The sequence below is a fragment of the Simochromis diagramma genome, unplaced genomic scaffold (genome assembly GCF_900408965.1).
Source record: "Simochromis diagramma unplaced genomic scaffold, fSimDia1.1 OVJJ01000321.1, whole genome shotgun sequence".
In the NCBI taxonomy this organism is placed as follows: Eukaryota; Metazoa; Chordata; class Actinopteri; order Cichliformes; family Cichlidae; genus Simochromis; species Simochromis diagramma.
The window spans coordinates 15,398,345-15,418,860 of NW_024386772.1; the positions used below are offsets into that span (position 1 = coordinate 15,398,345).

Sequence of the window (20,516 nt, forward strand, 5' to 3'; positions counted from 1 at the left end):
TCCTCATTTTGAGTCACTGCTTTAGACTCACTAGCACGAGTTCAGTTTGACCAGACAGAAAGAAAAGAAAAGAAAAGAAAGACTGACTACACAGAACTACCAGACTGAGATCAGCAGTCTTTGGTTTAAGCTTTATAAGGATGTTATTCACAGACACATGCTGGTGTAACTACTGAGGATAGCATGGAAAACTGTCATGCTTGCAATCATACAGCATGTAAAAAAATAGGCCTCAAAGTCTCAACCCTGATAAGGTGGTGGTTTAGTTTGAAACTCAACACTTCGTGAAGAGTTCAGATGAACCTTGTGTATACTGTGCTGTAGCTTATACACTAGGTATAGCTAGTTAATGTTACAGGACAGCAGAAGCTGCACATGTCTATCATCTGAGACCATCTTGCCTGGTGTTGCAACTCCAGAGGCAAGAATAGAAAGCCTGACACCAATAAATAAGAAACTCTTAATAATATAAGGAAAAAAGATTGCATTTATGTAAAATAACCTGGAATTTGTGTAAATCTAGTTATAAGTCGCCCAAGAGCCACAGCCACTCTACAACCATGAGTATTAAATATTGCTGGAAAGATTTATCATAAAACAGCTCTGTTAATGGACTTTATGGACTCACTGTGGGTTTATATAATAGCATGTGATTGGAGTATATGATGCCAGAGAAAACACGGTAGAAATAAACACTATCAGCCAATCAGAAGTCTAAAAGGCATAGGAGAAAATGGCTCTGTGATCATATTGACATGGAAATCAAAAATAAAGGTGTTTTAAAAGGCAGTCCTTTCCAGTGGCCTTCTCTTCATAGTGAAGGCTTATAGTGACGTTAATAAAGGTTTTCCTGTTTAAAGTAGGAAGTTGAATTGGCTGGTGTTCCTTTACATGGTTCTCACAAATCAAAATAAGGGTTATAATTATGACCTGCACCCTCACATGTATCAGTTCCTTTAATTTATGCTCGTAGAGGAAACGTTCTGAATCAAAATCAGCATGCTGGCAATAAATCATATAGGTGCAACATGGCTAGTGAAGTCGGGTAGCACCGGGCATGCTCGAGTTACACATGTCTAGCTATAGGCCTCACTCACACATGGTAGCATCCTCATTTGTTCACCTAAAAATAGGTCTGGACTACTAGACACATTTTTTCGAAACCCATGGATCTTGGTACCTGATACTGAGACTCAAAGGTCTGTAAATGGTGTTGCTCAAGGATATATAAGAGGGAGGGAAAGGAGATTCGTGGCATTCACTCGAGTCCGCCTAGGTTTTCACTCGCCTCAACTCAGCGCAAAGGTGAGTGCGGGGATGCGGACGAACGCCACATCGACTTCTACACTGGAAGGGGGAAAAGGGGATTCAGACAAGGAGATCCACGTGGACTATAAACTATAGAGAGAATTGGAACAAACATAGCCAACAACTTCATGGACCACAGGATAATTCAATTAGCGCGCAAAGGAGGCCAAAAGATTTCAGAAGAGCGCCGTTTGTGGATGAATATTGTTATTTACATTATCTCTTTTAACGGGATAAAAGAAATGCTATGATAACACACCTAGGGTTATTGGCGCGCTTGACGTCACTGGTGCTTTGTTTATTTGTGTCAGTGATTCATGTTGCCGTGATTTGGTCTCTCGGTGGAAGCATCATCTATTTAGTGCCATAGCAGCAAAACGCTTTGGGATACACAGTCAGTGCCGTGTTGTGATTAAACATCCGGAGGCGAAGAGCAGCTCTTAAGAGTAGTTGTTTATATTAATCGGGACGGGTAGAGCTGCATGGTAAACTTTGGATTAAGGAAAAGAGTTGATTCGTGACCAACATAAAGTAAAAGGGGGCTTTGCTTTATTGTGGATTAATCCTTGTTTAAGCTTTTGACCACTAATGTCTGATTTTACCCTTCCTGTGTTTTAGTTATGATTACTCACATCATATAGTTAGGTTAACTGTAATGTAGTCAAAACAAAATAGGTCAAATTGTCCAGTTAAGTTGGAGAATTGAAAAATGATCTATAATACAATAGTATGACCACTGCATAGGACTTATAATGACCATACTAATCCAGTTATCTTGTCTTTTTTCCCTCTCTAAGATTAAAAAATGGCCTTTGCTGGTGTCCTCAATGATGCTGAAGTGAAAGCAGCTCTGGATGGCTGCGCAGGTGAGCATTCATTATCATTATTTCATCACACAGTGAACAAGCTGTTCTAGTTTTTCATTATTCATTTAACTTTGTTGAACATTTTACTGCTATTTGATTCAAAACACCAACAAGTGATGCAACTTGGCTTCAGTCAGAAAGCAGTAAAGTCTCAGTTTCACATTGTGTCATATAAACAGTCACAGTTATCGTATTGCATCAACACTGAAGTCCTGACTTGTGCTTGCGCAGACTTGCTGGGCGCTAATTGAGTTAAAATGTGTGTTCTAGCTGCTGATTCCTTCGACTACAAGAAGTTCTTCAAGGCCAGCGGCCTGGCTGCAAAAACTGCCGATGATGTGAAGAACGCCTTCAAAATCATTGACCAGGACAACAGCGGCTTCATTGAGGAGGAGGAGCTGAAGTAAGTAATTCCAGCAGTTCACACTTAATGCTGGCATCTCATACTTGCAAGCCTAAGTGGTCCAGAGTATTCACGATCTTATCAGTGTGATTTGTGTCATTTATTTATATACTTGGGCTTTAGTCTACAAGTCAAATAATATAGTAACTATTGCTAAGGAAGCCCCCAAAAAGAAGCTGTTGATGACTTTCTTATGGATCATTTGGTTGACACATCAATTTAAGTCTTAAAATCTCACACATGAAAACATAGAAAACCAAAGGGTTCACAAGAAAATAATAAATAATAACTGCTGCTTTTTATTGTCCACACGCCAGGCTGTTCCTGCAGAACTTCTCTGCTGGTGCCAGAGCACTCACTGACAAGGAGACCAAGGCTTTCCTCTCCGCTGGTGACAGTGATGGTGATGGCAAGATTGGAATTGATGGTGAGGGTTCTTTGTGGAGCATGGTGCACTTTCCTACAGATCTTTCAGTTTAGCAGAACACATCATATATATGAAGTGTTACCTGCAGAGCCTACATGAATCAGATGTTAGAAACAAGCTTAATTTTTTTAACATCCATTCACATACCCTTAGTCAGAGAATGGCTCCTGTCAGCTTAAACTATACCACTAACCTGAGTCCACTTTGTTCCCAATACTAATGGCAGTTCTATTCTACTTTCACAGAGTTTGCTGCCCTTGTAAAGGCATAAATTTCCATTGACCAAGATCCACTTCTTTTCATGGAACTGTGAACTCCTTGCAAGATTCACTAATCATCAGCTGAAAGAATATTTTTTATACCTTATTTATGAGTTGCCTGTGGACTGTTTCTCAACATGGAGCACATATTTTACTGATACTGTTATTCAGATGTGTTAAATGTTCTGAAAAAATGACTTGTGCAAACTGTACAACATCATCTGCACTTTTTGAGGAAGAGTGAAAAACCAGGAATAAATACTCTTTTGGTGTAAAGTCATCTCGTTCAGGTCAGTCGTTTTTGCATGGTCAACCAAAACCCTCTCTATTCACACAGACGTAGCTATGCCAACACAATGGTTTGAGGAAGTGGCCGTTTCAAATTAGTTGTTGATTTGCCAGGGTGTTTGAATACTCCAGAGGTGTTGAGTGACGGTCTAAACAACATGCCCAGCACTTGTTTGGATAATTGGTTAATGAGATAGTGGAGTGTGGCTGGACTCTGGCCATGGACTGGGAAATGCTGTGGGAATGGGCCCATGGGGATTTGTTCACATGCTTCTGGGATCTTAGGGAGGTTTGCAATGGATAGCTGCCACGCTGTCTCTTCCAAGGTCTCCTCCTCCACCAACTGCTGCATAGTCAATTAAATGATGTGCTGTGGCAACAGGAGTTCTATTAACAGTCACTGTTGCATCAGCAGGAACTTTTAACACACTGAACCCACTGTACAGTTGCACATCTACATCAGCTGAAGGTCTTTAATACATTATTTAACTTCTATCAGCACCTGGTGTGTACCTCATTTTGAGGAAGAAAATATTCTATATGCATAAGCCTGGAATGGAATTTTGAACAGCTCAGTTTCCATATTAAGGTCAAATTACGATCCCAATGTAAGCTAAGAATTCAGCATTATGTAAACCTCAAGCCTATCAGATGACGCCATAAGGTTATTACTGTATAACAGGAGGGGAATCAGAAATAGTCTGAGTGATAGCAGTCTGCCAGGCTTACACCACAGAACAGTGCTGCCTCCTACAGGTCAAACACATTCTTTCAGCAAGAGTAGCTGACTGTGATTATCTTTTTTTGTTGTTGCCTATTTTGATTTTTAATGCTTTGTCTAAAAGCATGAGCATGCCCTTGTGCCTTTAGGGGTTTAGAATATCTATCGTAATGACACATGGCAGATGGAATTTTTAAGGAAAACTTAAGAATATTTCTAAAGTCAGAGAGTCCCCTTGAATTAATTTGGTTATTTAATAAATCTTTTTACAAATATTTGGAACAAAAAGGACTTGACAGTAAAACCGGGCGTGGCTGATATTTGGAATTCGTATGCGGCACAAGTAAGACGGGTTTTTAAAAAGTATTTAGCAATGTGCTAGGCAGGCAGACTATCTGTGCGAATCTGAAAGGAGTGAAATACATATATATCTTACGAAGTACCCTTCATTGTTCCAGCTAAGAAATCAAAACCACAATTTCCCTCAAAGTCGCCAAATATATTTCACATACTGTTACAGTGAATAGTCCACGCCTTCTAAATCGTCAAAAAGAGGAGAAACAACCAGTTAGTACAACTTACGCCAGCTCTAATGCATGCATGCTCAGTCCCCCGCCCCCGCCCGCAGCACTTCCAATTCGTCCTCCTCAGCAGTGCTGGGGCCTATTCTTAGCTTTGAGTGGACATGAAAGACTTCTTCAAACGCACCTTTTAAGCGTCTTCATTTGTGAAACTTAAAATAGACGGCTCTCTGGCTAAGGGGACGCATTTTCGCATCCCCCTTCTCGGTGTCAGTTATCTTATGCTTCAGATTTCGATGGCGTGATCATATAAAAGCTCACCGGGAGCGCCGTGATGGTCACTGCAGTCGACTCGGGTCTTGTCTGTGTCATTCGTAGCCTAAAAAGCAAAGACACCAGAGGTGAGTTTGAATGGAAAGGAGGAGGGAAACCCGGGAGCCACATCATCACCTGGCATCTTTGAGAAAACACTACATTTATTTATTTTTTTACTTTTTTATTTTTATTTTTTAATTTATTGTTAATTGCGCTTTAAATCGGGACTCCTTACTGCGAGGCAGCATCAGAAGAAGGAGATGAGTTCTGCGCTTTCTTGCCGGAGCGTCATCATCATTGGCCACATGGATTACTGATCAGACGTACTCGCATCTTTAGAGTTGCAGCTTCAGAAAGAAGCGCAATGAATAATTTGCCCTTTCATATTTGGAGTGGCTCAGATGTGATTCTGTTCCGATTCGTTCCGATCTATCAGTTCATTTGATTATTTTTGGCAAGAAGCAAACTTACAGATGTGTGATTCTTCAGATGCTGCCAATGTTCTAAAAGATAATAATAATAATAATAATAATAATAATAATAATAATAATAATAATAATAATAATAATAACCTGGGATGGTCACCTATGGACATTAAGCCCAACTTTAAAAGTTTAATAATGGATTTTATTTTTATTTTCCCAGTTCACAATGGCATTCGGAGGTGTACTAGTTGAGGCTAACATCACTGCAGCCCTGGATGCGTGCAAAGGTGATTCCCTCATCTGCGATCACAACTCACCTTTTTTGTTCAGCTGCGCTTGCTTTGTGCGAATTTCAGTAACAACCTGCGCTACTTTCAGACGCCGGCACATTCGACCACCAGAAGTTCTTCAAGTCCTGCGGCCTTCATGACAAGTCCGCAGATGACATCAAGAAGGCCTTCGCCATCATTGACCAGGACAAGAGCGGTTTCATTGAGGAGGACGAGCTTAAGTAAGAAAGTTCATACAAAAGGCGTTGTTAGGGTTTTGCTGTTGTTGTTGATTTGACCTTGGATGCATCATAATGAGTGGCAGGAGGCTGTAAGCACAAAACCATTCAGCCACTAACAGTAGACTACAGTAAGCTATGTGTAGCCATATTTAACCCATGCACTGGTTTTATATAACCAGAATGATATATTAGGTATGGGTCGTTTTTTTGAATGAATATTTTGCTTTTATTTTATTTATTTAGCTAAAGAAAACAGCTTGTTTATGCCTTAGTTGACTTGTATCCAAACTGTACTCTCTGCAGTCAGATTGCATGTCTCAGCCAATGAGAACTTGGGTCTGTGAACTCACTGCTCACCTCTGTCTGCAGGCTGTTCCTCCAGAACTTCAAGTCAGGTGCACGCGTCCTGAACGACGCCGAGACCAAGGCTTTCCTCGGTGCCGGTGACACCGACGGTGACGGCAAGATTGGCGCTGATGGTATAAAAAATAAATTAAAAAATTCACGTGCACCACCACAGTGCTTTGGATGTTTTATTTTTCCTGCTAACGGATATGTCAACGGCGTTTTTCCTTCTGTCTTTTTGCAGAGTTCGTTGTCTTGGTTAAAAAATAATGGTGGCAAGTGATGGATGGAACAACAATGACCACAGCGAACTCCACCTCGTCACCCGAATTTTTATACATTTGCTTAAAAGACGTTTTCTTCTATGCAACACCTGTCCAAAATGATGAAAATGCCGCTCGGTTGTGTTCATGTCTTAAATACGAATTTTGCTTATTGTAAAATCTTTGATGATGCACTTTCCAGGAACGATCGATCAAAAAGAATAAATATTCTTTTGCTACGGTGTTATTGTTTCTTCTTCTCATATTATGTTCGTGTATAATACTTATCTTTCGTCAATATATATATATATATATGTCCAGTGGCGGTCCTGGCGCCCTGGGCGAACACTCCCTCTGCTCCCCCCCACCCTCCACCCCCACCCCCAACACACACACACACACACACACACACACACACACACACACACACACACACACACACACTTACTATTTTTACCATTTCTTCTTGGAGCAACTGTAACCCACATCATTTCCTTAGGGATTAATAAAGTATTCTGATTCTGATTGTTTCAGGATGACTTGCCATTATCCAATGACAAATCTGCTTACCTGCATCTTTTGCTCGTTTCTCCTCCTCTTGTTTTCTCTTTTTTCTAAACTGAGCACCTGATGGCTTTGAACGTTTCTTGTCCATCTTCCATCGGTTTTAATTTTGCACTCCAGTATGACCACAAATCCACCAACTCGAGGATCACCACAACATAACCTAACAGACCTACACCTTAGTTCACAGATTCGCTTTGTCTAAGGTGTATTTCTGGGATTTCGCACAACCCAGGATTCAAATTATGAATACATGATGGGCTTGGATTTACATCATTATGAATGAAATGTGCTCTATTTGGAAGCAGCCGGCCGCCTCCCCTTTCGGCAGGTTGTGTGTGAGACTTTAAATCATCAAACTGTAAATTATAAATTATAAATTGTTATTGATCCCTTTACCCCGAGTCCTAAAGTGTATATTTATTTTCTTACTCTTCTTATATTTATTGTTTGTTTACTTGCACTGCTGTAACTGGAGCCTCGTCTCTGTATATACTGGACTGTATGTAGCGGAGATGACATACAGTCATATATATATGAAGTCAACAATACTTTGACTTCAGCAGCGAGCAGGTGCACCGAGGGCTCTCGCGCTCACTTTTAGTGTATAGAATTTCGAAAAAACATTGGTGCAAATTATAAGTCTGTATCATAACGTCTGGTGTTTTCGTGTTTGTTGGTTTGTTTTTATTTTGTTTTATTCTGCGAGTTGGTTATTAGATGCTGCTCCAGCCAGCCAGAGAATCCCCCGCCGCCCTCTCCTCCCTGCGCCGCAAGCAGCAGGCGCACTTCGCAAACGGAGGGCGCCCTTACTCTCAGCAAATGGGCGATAGAAAACCGATCGGTGCCTATGCCATTCCCAATATGCGCTGGCTGATGTGGGGGCAGCATGAGTACGAGCATTTTTTTTTTTTTTTTGCCGATGCCCGTGATGCCGCCCCGGGCAACCGCCCGTGTCGCCCGTATCTAAAACCGCTACTGTATATGTCCATGAGTAAAACACGTACTGCACACACAGCAAGCACACATGTGCAGCCCATGTAGTGTTCACAGTTCATGTAGTTCCACCCTACTGCCGCTAGATGGGATACGTTCTTTTTCAGCAACCTAAACCAAAGCATTTAAAAAAGTGGGGTTGGGGCGGCAACAACTACAGTTACAGTGCTGTAGTATTTACTGGCTACTTTTATTTACACATTTTAGAAAGTGAAATTGTACTACATAAATATATTTCAGTTATATGAGATAAGATAAGAGATAAGATAGAACTTTATTAATCCCTCGGGTGGGTTCCTCTGGGAAATTCGATTTCCAAAAAAGCACAGCACCGACAGAAGTTATATATCAATTAAAGGAAATATTGGCTTAATGTAATGAAACGTACATTGAACTTTTGATTTGTTCTTAATTGGAGAATAGCATCGTTTAAAACGAATACCGACTGACGTTGTTTTCATTGTTTAGCCCACCTTTTGCATTGCATTTTTTTCCTCTTTTTCTTGTAGTTTCGTAAACTTTCATTGCGTACGAACCGCCCAAGGGGCAGTAGGATGTTAAAGTACTGTTAGCTCACAGGACGAATGTCCTTGGTTCGAATCCACCCTTCGGCTGCAAATTAACGATTTTTTTGGCTATATTTAATGTGAATGTGAGTATAAATGTTTGTTTGTGACTCTGTGTTAGCTCCGCGAAAGAACATTAGAAAATGTAAATAAATAAATAATTGCCCAGTAACTGTAGAGTCTGCCAGGTATCAGTACGACGTATGACATCATGTACCGGGTGCTGATAAAATCGCACCACTGCTTTTAATCCGGTGTCCCGAGTCTCGTTTTCACACACAGTGGATGATTAAGTTTCTCTTTACCTTTTCTGTGCTTCACTAGAACCTAACTGCAGACAGTCGGACATCACTTGTTGAGAGGAGAAGGCCCCATTAACAAGTTGGCAACTGGATTAGGTGGCTGACGGTGACAAACCGTCGGAGGTAAGCTTTTAGGATGCTGCTAAAGAAGTGAATAAGAGCCACTGAGCGCATGCTGTGCATAAACTTTGTTCACCACCCGTTTAAAATAATATAATAAAAACACTAAGAATTCCCGTGCATTACAGTTTTTCTCTATTGGTTTGGCTCATTTCTTGAAACAGAAATTACATTCTCAAAACTCTAAGATCATTTGGCAAAACACTCTTACAGTTTAGCACAACACTATAGCTCACCTGCAAAAGCTCATATCTCTTCCAAAACTGTTCAATCTAAATCCCTTTCTCATTTAAACAGTCAGTGTCTCCAAAATGGCAAAGATCCTTCTCAATAGCTTTGGCTCATTTCTCGACACAGATCGGACATTCTCATCATTCTTGGTGCTTTTGTCAAAATAAACCTGGATGGTTTATCACAACAACATGGTCCACCTGCAAAAGCTCATATCTCCCCTAAAACAGTTCACTCATGTGTCAAAACTACATTTCTTTCTAATCTGAATAGTCAGTGCCCCCAAAATGCATCGTCCCTTTGGCATTATGTGAGTACTGCCATACAAAATGTTTAGATGTTTTGTCACTATGGCAGAGGACCAACAATATACAACAGAAAAGAGTAGCCTCCAAGGTTTGACATCACAGATTGCACTCACACTACCAAGGAAATTATAACCATTTGTTATTCACACGCAAAGAAAGTTTTATACATATGTAAAAAGAAAATGTACATTACAGTAGTAAATTGTATGAACACAAAATCAAAAAACAAGGACTTATTCAGTGGTCGCTGTACTCATTCTCCCGCTCTTGTCCACTGTCTTCACCCTCCTGATTATTTACACGCTGTTGTCCGTCTGGCCACAGATTCTCGTCCACATCACAGCGGATACTTTCTCTTGCGATGCAACGAGGGAAGAAACGGCGTGCATGCCGCCACCATCCCCTGCATTGATCTCCTGTAATGTCGTCACATGCTGCGTCCATAGCATGGAGCAGGGACGGCTGATCCTGAGCATGATTCTCATACACTCTCCACCTCCAAGCAGAGAAAAACTCCTCTATCGGATTGAGGAAAGGAGAGTAAGGTGGTAGGAACCCCATGACCATCCTTGGATGCGTTGCAAACCAGCCCCTAATGAGTGGGCTATGGTGGAAATTGACATTGTCCCACACAATTACATAAATGGGTAGGTGAGGCCCTATGAGACCTCTCTCATTTTCAGGGATAAAATCGGTATAAAGGCGATTCAAGAAGATGAGGAGCTTGTGTGTGTTGTATGGGCCAAGACTGGGGATGTGAGTGGCCACACCATTCTCAGAAATGGCAGCACACATAGTTGTATTGCCCCCTCGCTGACCTGGGACATCCACTGTGGCCCGGTGGCCAATAATATTACGGCCACGTCTTCGGCCCTTGGCCAGGTTGAAGCCAGCTTTATCCACGAACACCAGGATGTGAGGGGTCTCATGTCCTTCCAATGCCATTATTCTCTAAAGTAGAGTAAAGAACATAAAATCAGCCATACAGAAGAGTCATATACTACAGTTAGACAATTACATGTTCTCCCCCACAGGTTCAATATACTACAGGCCACTACTCCAGTGGTTCTAAACTAGTGATAGGCTTATGAGGAAGTACTGCAGGGGTATTTGATAGAAAGGGGAGTGGGAAATACTGATGACTTACTGAGATGTTACAGTAAAACCTACAATATTAGATAGATTTGATTGGGAGACAATAAAATAAGGATTATAATGAGAATTGTATCATACAGTAAACTGCAGTTTTCTGTTGAAATTGTTGAAGTCAGATGAAGCAAATACTGATTCTGAAATCAGGTAAAGGAGGTATTGAAACCAAATAAGTGAACTACTGCTTACTGTGATTACAGGTAAGGTTATAATGAGAGACAACCAGTAACTGACTTGCATTTACATGCTGGTAGCGCAGCTCCTTCACTCTGTCAGAGTTCCTCTCAAATGGTACCCTGTAGATTTGTTTCATTGTCATCTGATGCATCTTCAAAACCCGGTCTATTGTGGAGATGCTTATTGTGTTTATATTCTGGAATATATGATTGTCCTGAAGGATGGCATCACGGATCTGTCTCAATGTGATGACATTATTTGCGGCCTCTTCCCCCTATTCCTCCACCACGCATTCTCAGTCCACCTCTTCTTCTTCTTCTTCTTCCTCCTCTTCCTTGAGGAAGAACTTCCCCTTGACCGTTTGCTTAGCCTTGTCTATCCATGTTCAGAGATCGGACTGGCTCTGGTCAAGCTCTATATATCTGTGTTTGGCAGCACACAATCATGGAACACACCTGTGTGTGACGCTCCCCCTTCGTTAGTCTAGTTTCACCTGACTGTCAATGACTGTCATCAATTTATCAAATATTCAAAGAAATTCATATATGGTATTCATGGTATTATGTTCTTGACCAATTTTGACAATTGAACAGACAGTTGTGCATGCGAGTACTTATACAATGAAATCATGCTGACATGTTTTGGAGAGAATGATCATTAGACTGAGAATCAACTAATCAGTTTAGATCTACAAGATCTATTCATTTGGAAAATGTGCTAAATGTGGACTAACTGTATAACTGTAGGCTACTTGTACTTAATCATTTGCAAAGATGCACTGAGACAATTGAGACATGTACTTAGGCATTTGCCACTTGATAAAATGAATGAGAAATGCCATTCTGTTGTGAACAGTTGCCAAGAGGTTTGGAGGTTTGTCCATGTTATTTTGAGAATGTAATTTCTGTTTCAAGAAATGAGCCAAACCAATGGAGAAAAACTGTAATACGACACACGGGAACACAATGTGTTACACAGAGAATCACCTACCTGCCCAACCTGATGTAATCAACATCTTTCATTTGCCACACATGAAAAATCTACCAAATCAACCTTTCCATCTCAGTTTTTATTCATTTATTTGATAAAAAAAAAAAGAAGGTCTGAACAAATAAAAGTCTGATCATTTTTGTGCACATGTTGGGAAAAGCGACGCTCTCCACTGAAAATGTTTTTCTTTGGGTTTGGAGGAAGGTGGTGGGGGAGGGAGTACTTTGTCATACCGAACACAGTACACGGGCCACAAATTTGACAGCAGTTTCACACCCTCGTGCTTTTAAATAATGTTTAAATGCGATCTTTACGCACATGTCGCGATACCTCTCCAGTGCAACTTTACCTGCTGTTCGCGTTCGCCAGCTGATGCGCGAGGGAGCGCATCCCTGCCAAGATTCGCCCCGTGTTTCAAGCACACGTACGTTAAGAATCCGACTTCAACGTGAAAAGTGACCTCGAGGGATTGTGACCGTTTGGCTAGAATTAAGAATGAGGCTCGGTGTCGGGTTGCAAAGGTCTTGGGAATAATCGGGAAAAGCCGGATACTGTTTTGTATGATGTAATAGTTAGCACTCAGGGTTGTGGATCCAGGGATTTGACTTCAACTCTCCGTGGGATCTTCGATTAATTTGTCGTTTGGAGTTTTAACTGATGCTTTTCTGTCCACGTTGATAGCTTTGAAATTGTAAGTGTTCATCTCCAAACCACCCAGGTGCTGGTTGCTACATCTGTACAACTTCACCTCCCCCTTATCTCATGGAGAGATATAACCTTCTTTTCCGTGTCCTGCTGCAGTGACCAATCTCCCAGGGATGTGCTTAATGACCCTTGCATTAGTCTGTGTGTCAGACCAGGACACAAACGTCCTCGGAAAGGCAAGCCGACCTGGTCGTTTTGCAACTGGACAAATCGTACAGGAAACAAAATCCAATGTGCTGCTCTGACTTTGAGCAAATCACAAAAAATAAACTCTGAAACTGTAATTGATATGAAACTAGTGCTTACCGCTGTTGTGTTTTTTGTTTGTTTTTTCTTATAAATGAAGCACTGCACATTATGCATCACCAGGGGCGCAGCAAATAACTCTGGGCAAGGTGTATTAACTGTCTCTGTGGACCCCCTTCCTTTCCTCATTACACATCTTTTTTTTTAAGCAAATTATTGTGTATACTGTATATAGCAATCTGTACTGACCATTAATGTTGCCAGTAATAAGCTGCTTCTATAACCCTAACCCTTCTTCCTGTGAAGCAGAAGACAGTCTGACAATAAAAACACTGAACCTACAACGCTGTGTGTGGGTCTTTTATCGTGTCACACAGATTTTTTAAAATTCCTTGTCTCAAGCCGCTCACTTCCAGCGATCAGCATTTTTTAGTAATTCCAGAATCCCGATTGCCTCTTAGCGCCTACCTGGGCTTTCTCAGGGGCAATTCCAAAACTCTGGAATTGTCTCCCTCATCAGATTAGGTCATCTACCTCACTTACATTATTTAAATCCCAGCAGAAAACATGGCTCTCCTCATCAGCTTTTTCAAGTTCAGACTAATTTTAACTAATTTTCCCCTACGTGTCTTTTTTATTATTAATATTTGTTATCATTATTATTTTATGTTACAATTTCATTTGCACAATTTTATTACTAGATTATTTTTAGGCCTCTGTCAGTGCGCCCCAGGGTGGCTGTGGCTACAATGTAGCTTGCCATCACCAGTGAGTGAATGTGTGTGTGAATGGGTGGATGACTGGATGTGTAAAGCGCTTTGGGGTCCTTAGGGACTAGTAAAGCGCTATACAAATACAGGCCATTTACCATTTACCATTTTTAAGTTTATGTTTTTCATTTTTATTTAAGTACTTATTTATTGATACTACTGAAGCATTTATGTGCAGTACTTGTGCACTCTCAATTTAAATAGCCTTTTGGCTGACTCGGCATGCTGAAGATAACTTGGTAATGTTTTCTCCTCCATATCTTGGTTGCTTTTTGGTTATACCTGCTTTTTCTACACCCTTGTTGGCCAGTCTCCAAAAAATTGTTCCTCTCTACTGATTAGTGAGGTGCTCGGGCAAAACATTTTCTGCTTGCCCTCAGTTTTTCAACCATGTTCCTCTGTGCCCATCCTCCCCATTACCCTCAGAGCAACCTTCATTTTCCTCCCTCTCTTCACTTCCCTGAGCCATTATCTCATCTTATCGCTCACTATCTGCTACAAAGGCAGACCTCCAGAAGAATAAAGTATATAGGACTGATATTTACCCATTAACCTGCTTACAGCCTCGTACTGTCATACTGTTTTCAGCCTGTTTGGTACTAAAGTACATGAGAGGTTGAGCCAGATCATCAGGGCATACCATACTATCTTGGTAATCATGAATGGTTAAACAAGTGTCTAAACTTGTTTATGTTTACAAAACAGCAATACTAAAATTGCAGTGCCTTGGTATGGATGTCAATACAAATGAATGCTTGGAATAACTTTTAGTTGCCACCATGTGAGCTCATGTTGTGTTATGTCATTTGGAAAGGGATGTGCTGCTGCTGCTGCTTCTATGCTCGCTGGCTGTTTCTGAAAGACTCATGCATTTGGTGTTAAGTTGTGCTGGGTCATTCTGATATAGGGTCACACCTGACATTGGCTCACTGTCTTTAGTAGCTGCTGACAGCTAAATCATTCTTAATCTGATAGTTGTGCCCTGCTCACATTTCTTTTAAAGATATGTGTTAACAGCCGACTTCCCACAGTTTGTTTTACTTCATTTCTTTCTTTCTTTCTTTTTTTAGAAATAATATTTTTTTAAAACAAATAAAACTCTTTTTATGGCTTGCATGGGTCACTCCTGTCATTGGGCCCCCGATTATTACGCCCCTGTGCCTTCATTGTCGCGGGATAGTGGCAGAAGGGGGATGACTGCCCGTCCCTTAATCAGCACAGTTGACAAAGCAGTTCAGAGACACTGTACCGGCGTCCCTGACATTCACTTCTGAGCATGTGTTTCAGGTCGCTTTAGATATTACTGGAGATGATGTGAGCCCCATTTAGCATGACCCCATGAGGCATACATGTGGACAGACTGCAGAGCATCATCTGCAGAGCATGTTCAGGTGTTGATCTCTGAAATCATCTTTTCCTTGAAATCTTATTTTGCTTTAAACAAGCTAAGATGACATACGAAAAGACATGCGCGAGACTACAGCAAAACAGACTTTTAACGTTGGCATTCCCATACTTACTCAGATGTCATAAAAAGAGCATATTTTCAGAGGACTACGGTGGTTGGGGAGTGCTGCAAGTAAAAGGATACGTGCATGAGAGGGTGGGATGGGGACCCTGTCAGAAACAGCAGGATAAGGAGAAAAGCAGCATTTACTGTATAATCCCGGAGGTGAGAGGAGGGACGCTGGGATAAAAGGAGGGAGTGGAGGATGGGAGGAAGAAAGCGCTCTTAAATTAATATGCTATTTACGAGGGCGTTACAGACGTTCACGTTCCGGTCTCTCTGCGCCTGGGCGTTATAAGTAGTAAAGGTTAATTAGTTAGCCGAGAAACTGGATCAGGGGCGGGCAGTTAGAATTTGATCCATAGACGGGTAACCCAAGCAATCCCCATTGTCACGGCAATCAGACCTATATAAATCCGTCTTAACGGACACCAGCCACCACATAACCTCATCTCTCTGCTGGATCGTCTACCTGGGAGAGAACCCCCTTAACACGGTGAGTTGCTGCGCCAAGTCGGGCAGGAAGTTAACTGCTTTTAGAAAAACTGAAAAGTTTTGTGTGAGATAATTTTTGTGTGGTCGCCTAGTTGAGTGACAGGGCAAATAATTGCGTGCGTAAAAGTTGTGACTGACTCTCGCCGTGGGTGGCGGGGAAACAAGGGCAAAGCGAGAAGCGAAAAGTTCATTTGATCATTTTTAATTTGTGGTAGGCTGCTTGAGTGGCTTAAAAAGGTCGCAAAGAGAAAACCTATCGCAGTTTTACGGGCTTTTTTTTTTTTTTTTTTTACAACTCTTTAAGATCGAAGTCTTTCATTGTGTAAGGATGCTGCTCCGTTAACTCCATGTCGTACTTTTCAGTAACTTCTCCGTAACAGTGTTTCCACTTGGGCATCTTTTGCCAGTCTGTCTGTCAGTCAGTGTCAGCTTAGAAGGTTTGTACTGCACCTGGCTTAATCTTAATAATTCACCATGGCTGTTCCTCCTGCAGGAATAAAATGTCGCTCTCATCTATCCTTTCTGCTGATGCCATCGACAGTGCTATCAAGGACTGCCAAGGTATCGTTTTCCACCAATATGTTTACAGTATGGAGATTTTCTCCCCCTGATATATTTACATTTAAAAGCACACACACATAAAAACATAAACAGAATACAAGGACACACATATATATTTATATATGCAAGTAACTATGTGTAAAGCCCATAAATGGAAGACATAAAAAGTCTTGACATAAATGCACAGAAAATATATAAAATATAAAAGGTAAAGATTCCAGTAACTGGCCTCCCAGCTTCCAAAAAATAAAATAAAGATACAACATTTGAAACGGTGATTTTCTTCATGATGTGTACCCTAAATAAGAAGATTACGTGTTTTATATCATACTTAATAATACCTTGTTGGTTGTATGTTATCATGTGTCTGTAATTTAAAGTCACACAAATAGTCTGAGGCTTTGCAGGTATTATAACAACTTTGCTTTAATACCAGTTTATTGAAAAATACCTGACATTACTCATTCATATATTAGTATTTACATGTTTAAGTCAGTTTAATGAATGGAAGGCAGACTTTGGAGTCATCCACCAAACTCACTGTGATTTATTTCTCCAGCTCCAGACTCCTTCTGTGCTAAGAAGTTTTTCCAGATATGTGGCCTCACCAAGAAGAGCCCTCAGGATATAAAGAAGGTTTTTGGGATTCTGGACAACGATGCCAGTGGCTTCATCGAGGAAGAAGAGCTCAAGTGAGTGAGAAGAGAGTTCATAAACTTTTTCCCCCACTTTACTGCAGACAGGATTTAACAGAAGAAGCAGTTCAACTGGCTTCCTCAAAGCAAAATCAAATTCATGTGCACTTATTCTTTTAGAGATATGAGAGATTTAGAAAAGAGGATGCGCCTCAGCATTAATCTATCAGACTTTGGAAGGCTGACGTGAAAGCTGGAAGAGCAATTTATAATATTCTGGGAAATATATTCAAGTTGAACAATGCAGCACAGCAGTCACATATTTTTACCAACCCTCAGTAAAAGACAGACGCAAAAAGCAAACCTAAAGCACAACGAGACAATGTTAATATAAGGTAGGTCTTAAAGTGTGGGTGCTGTGGCTGCAGGATACCACACAGAGCAGCATCTAAGGCTGACGACTGAAGCCAGTGTGATAGGCCTACACTTGCATTAAAATTAGCAACATTTTCACTTACTTTGCCTTTTATCCACTTGTCATTGAGGAGTGACTCTACCTTTGGATCGTGTTTGTCCCTGTTTGTGCCTACCAGGTTTTTCCTCCAGAGGTTTTGTCCCGGGGCTCGTGTTCTGACAGATAAGGAGACCAAGGCTTTCCTGAGTGCTGCTGATGATGATAGCGACGGTATGATTGGAGCAGATGGTGAGGCAATTCATATCTATTTGACATATAATTCCTGAATTTGCATGCTTGCACACAGTTTTTCTAGAACATTTGTGATTTTAGGTTTATAACTGGCTATACACTCGAGTCAGTTGCAAGCTGTTAACTTTGATATTACAACTGTGCCATCAAACTGTTTCTCTCTTCTGGTATAAGATCGCCATAGTTGCTGCAAAGAAAATAAACATATTTTAGTTACACTGATCTACATCTTACTGATCCATGTTTTTCCTCAACAGAGTTCCAAGCCATGGTCTTGTCCTAAACAGCTGGATTCCATGACTCCATCTAGATTTTTCCCCCTGCCATCCTTATCCAACTGCTTCAGGGGCTTTTACTGTAGTCAACCTTTGTCCCGCTAGTTAGATGAAGCCTGAATGGTCCAAAGATATCTATGTTCTTCTCTTATTTTTAAGTAGCTTTCTTCTAGATAGAGTCTAAAGCTGTATTGTTCAAATAAATGTGCAAATTAACAAATTACAGAGAAAAATAAAAGAATAAATCCAGGTCATGCATTTCTTTTCATTATTTATAAACAAGTCCAGATCTCGGTGTGTTTCAGTATGTCCTCTGCTTTGGGATGTCACAGTGCAGGTTTGCAAGAACAGCAGTTCAAGCACTGAAATATTTTACATGCACAAGAAGAGCTCTAATTAACTCTTATTGTATGGGGATTTATACTGCATATACACATACCTGTATGGACACAACACACGTAAACACCCACTTACAATATTTCATTTACAGTTTGGAGGTGCCCTTTAAATCTTTACTTACCCTGATCACAGCAGTAAATGAGACAGACAGTGTCAGTGTCAGGTATATGAGAACTGACACAAACACTGTATGTACAGTACCACTGTAGTTTTGTGTGTGTGTGTGTGTGTGTGTCACAGAGAGAGCGAGTTTTAGAACCATAGAGCTAACACAGGGAGAAACCAGAAGAGGTGTCCTTGATGACCACCTGAGTGTCACCGTGGTTGGATTGGGTGACACCTGACCTCAGCTTTGCAAATAAACCCAGCTACACCTTGGTGCTGCTCAGGCTAGGCAAACAAAACACTGCACATGCTGCACATAATATGCGATACATCAGCTAAAATCAAGAGATTAGACACAGATAGCAAGCAAACAACCAGTTTTAAATAAGCACAGAAATTTGCTAAACAAATTAATTGGTGCACGTTCATTTGAAGCCAATGGGTAATGAGAATAGTCACTTTAGATGTGGGACAACCTGCCAAGCTCTCAGACAGAACTCTGGCCACCTTACAACCATCATCACAACCCCTACACCCTGAAGACTTTAAATAGCACACTGATTTTTCATTCTCTGCACTTACAGGATTTGGGGGATTAAAACTAACAGCCACCTCACTATTCTCCGGCCCGCTAGCGGCGCCAAAATACAGAGTAGCAATTTTTTTTTCCAGGGCTTCCGCATTAGTATCATTTTAATTATGTGTATATTACAGGGGGAACCTGACTATTAGAGCAGACATCTGCCACTCCGAACCACAGTATGGGGCCTACTCTGGCATTAGCTTGATGTCACAGTCACAAATGTAGTCATGCAGTCACACATTTAGATGCTTGATTCACAGGTTTTGTTGCGACGAAAGCTTTTTATTCCTTCTTTCTCTACTGGACTCATACAGACCTGTTCTTCTAAAGTCAGGGACACTTACAGTTTAATAGGAATAAACACAGTATCAGAATAAACCAATAAAGGCCATGCAATTTAAAACTACACTTGCAAGACCAATCAGTACAGAGCAGAGAAGAAAAAAACATAACGAGATAAACAAAATAGTTAAGTCCAGAATTAAATGTGATAATCTGCAGTACTTTTTGGCATATGTGTAGTACAAAAAGGTAAAGGTGTGCTAAAGGGAAACATTTGAAGGTTAGACTGATACACATGAAGGAAATAAGAAATCAACCACTGGATTCAATTCAGTTTTATACAGCTTTGTTTGTATACTGTCAACTCGCGACTGTAGCCTCATGAATGATGTACGGTAAAAACACTACAATATTAGAAAGAAACACCAACAACCACATTAACAAGCCCTTGGCAACAGTGGTAAGGGAAAACCCCCTTTTAACAGGAAGAATGCTATGACTGGTTGGGGGTGAGGGAAAAGAGAAGAGAGCAGAGAGAGACAGGATAAAAGTGAGAACGAGCCAGATGTTAATAATGAAAGCAGTAATGGTGCATAAACACACAGGGAGTGAAAACAGATGAGTAAAGAAGAAATGTCCAACCCATTCTAAGAAGCCCCCCAGCAGCATAAGTCTATTGTGGCATAACTAAGGGAGGGTTCAAGGTCATCTGATCTACCCGTAACTATAAGCTTTATCAAAAATGAGTTTCAAAAGTAGAGAGGGTGTTTGTCTCCTGAATCCAAACTGGGGGATGTCTCTACAGTACATGGGCTTTTGAAAACTATAGGAACCACAATTGATCCTGCAGCCTGACAGTGAAGTGCTCTGATAGGATAATAATGTCCTATGAGGTCTTTAAGACATGACGGGGCCTGATTATTCACAATTTTGTATCGGAGAAGGACAATTTTAAATTTAATTCTGAACATAACATTTAAAAGTATTATAAACTGTGCAAAGTTTAAAAAACTATAACCTTGACGTCACTCCATTATGGAATTTAACTGGATAAATGCACAATTGTGTGTGTTAAGCAAACACATCAGCAGACATACTGTATTGTGACACGAGCACTGTACAAGCACAACAGCACTTGATTAGATTATCATGTAGGCTACCCTTAGCTGCTGTTATCAGATTTGAATT

General features: G+C 40.8%; 3 protein-coding genes across 3 annotated transcripts; all 3 read left to right on the forward strand.

Annotated features, from left to right (window-relative positions):
- Positions 1–1,181: 1,181 nt before the first annotated feature.
- On the forward strand, positions 1,182–3,544 carry LOC120746347 (parvalbumin beta-like). The gene is made up of 5 exons (XM_040051830.1): positions 1,182–1,305; positions 2,106–2,174; positions 2,445–2,577; positions 2,895–3,004; positions 3,250–3,544. Exons 2-5 carry the CDS (start codon positions 2,114–2,116, stop codon positions 3,273–3,275), a joined length of 330 nt encoding a protein of 109 aa, XP_039907764.1. The 5' UTR covers positions 1,182–1,305; positions 2,106–2,113; the 3' UTR covers positions 3,276–3,544.
- Positions 3,545–5,062: 1,518 nt separating this feature from the next.
- Positions 5,063–6,897, forward strand: LOC120746356 (parvalbumin beta-like). The gene is made up of 5 exons (XM_040051838.1): positions 5,063–5,195; positions 5,755–5,821; positions 5,913–6,045; positions 6,415–6,524; positions 6,635–6,897. Exons 2-5 carry the CDS (start codon positions 5,761–5,763, stop codon positions 6,658–6,660), a joined length of 330 nt encoding a protein of 109 aa, XP_039907772.1. The 5' UTR covers positions 5,063–5,195; positions 5,755–5,760; the 3' UTR covers positions 6,661–6,897.
- An 8,690-nt stretch (positions 6,898–15,587) lies between these two features.
- On the forward strand, positions 15,588–18,209 carry pvalb8 (parvalbumin 8). Its single transcript, XM_040051850.1, has 5 exons — positions 15,588–15,783; positions 16,276–16,343; positions 16,903–17,035; positions 17,572–17,681; positions 17,942–18,209. The coding sequence occupies exons 2-5, from the start codon at positions 16,283–16,285 to the stop codon at positions 17,965–17,967; spliced, it is 330 nt and encodes a 109-aa protein (XP_039907784.1). The 5' UTR covers positions 15,588–15,783; positions 16,276–16,282; the 3' UTR covers positions 17,968–18,209.
- Positions 18,210–20,516: the final 2,307 nt, after the last annotated feature.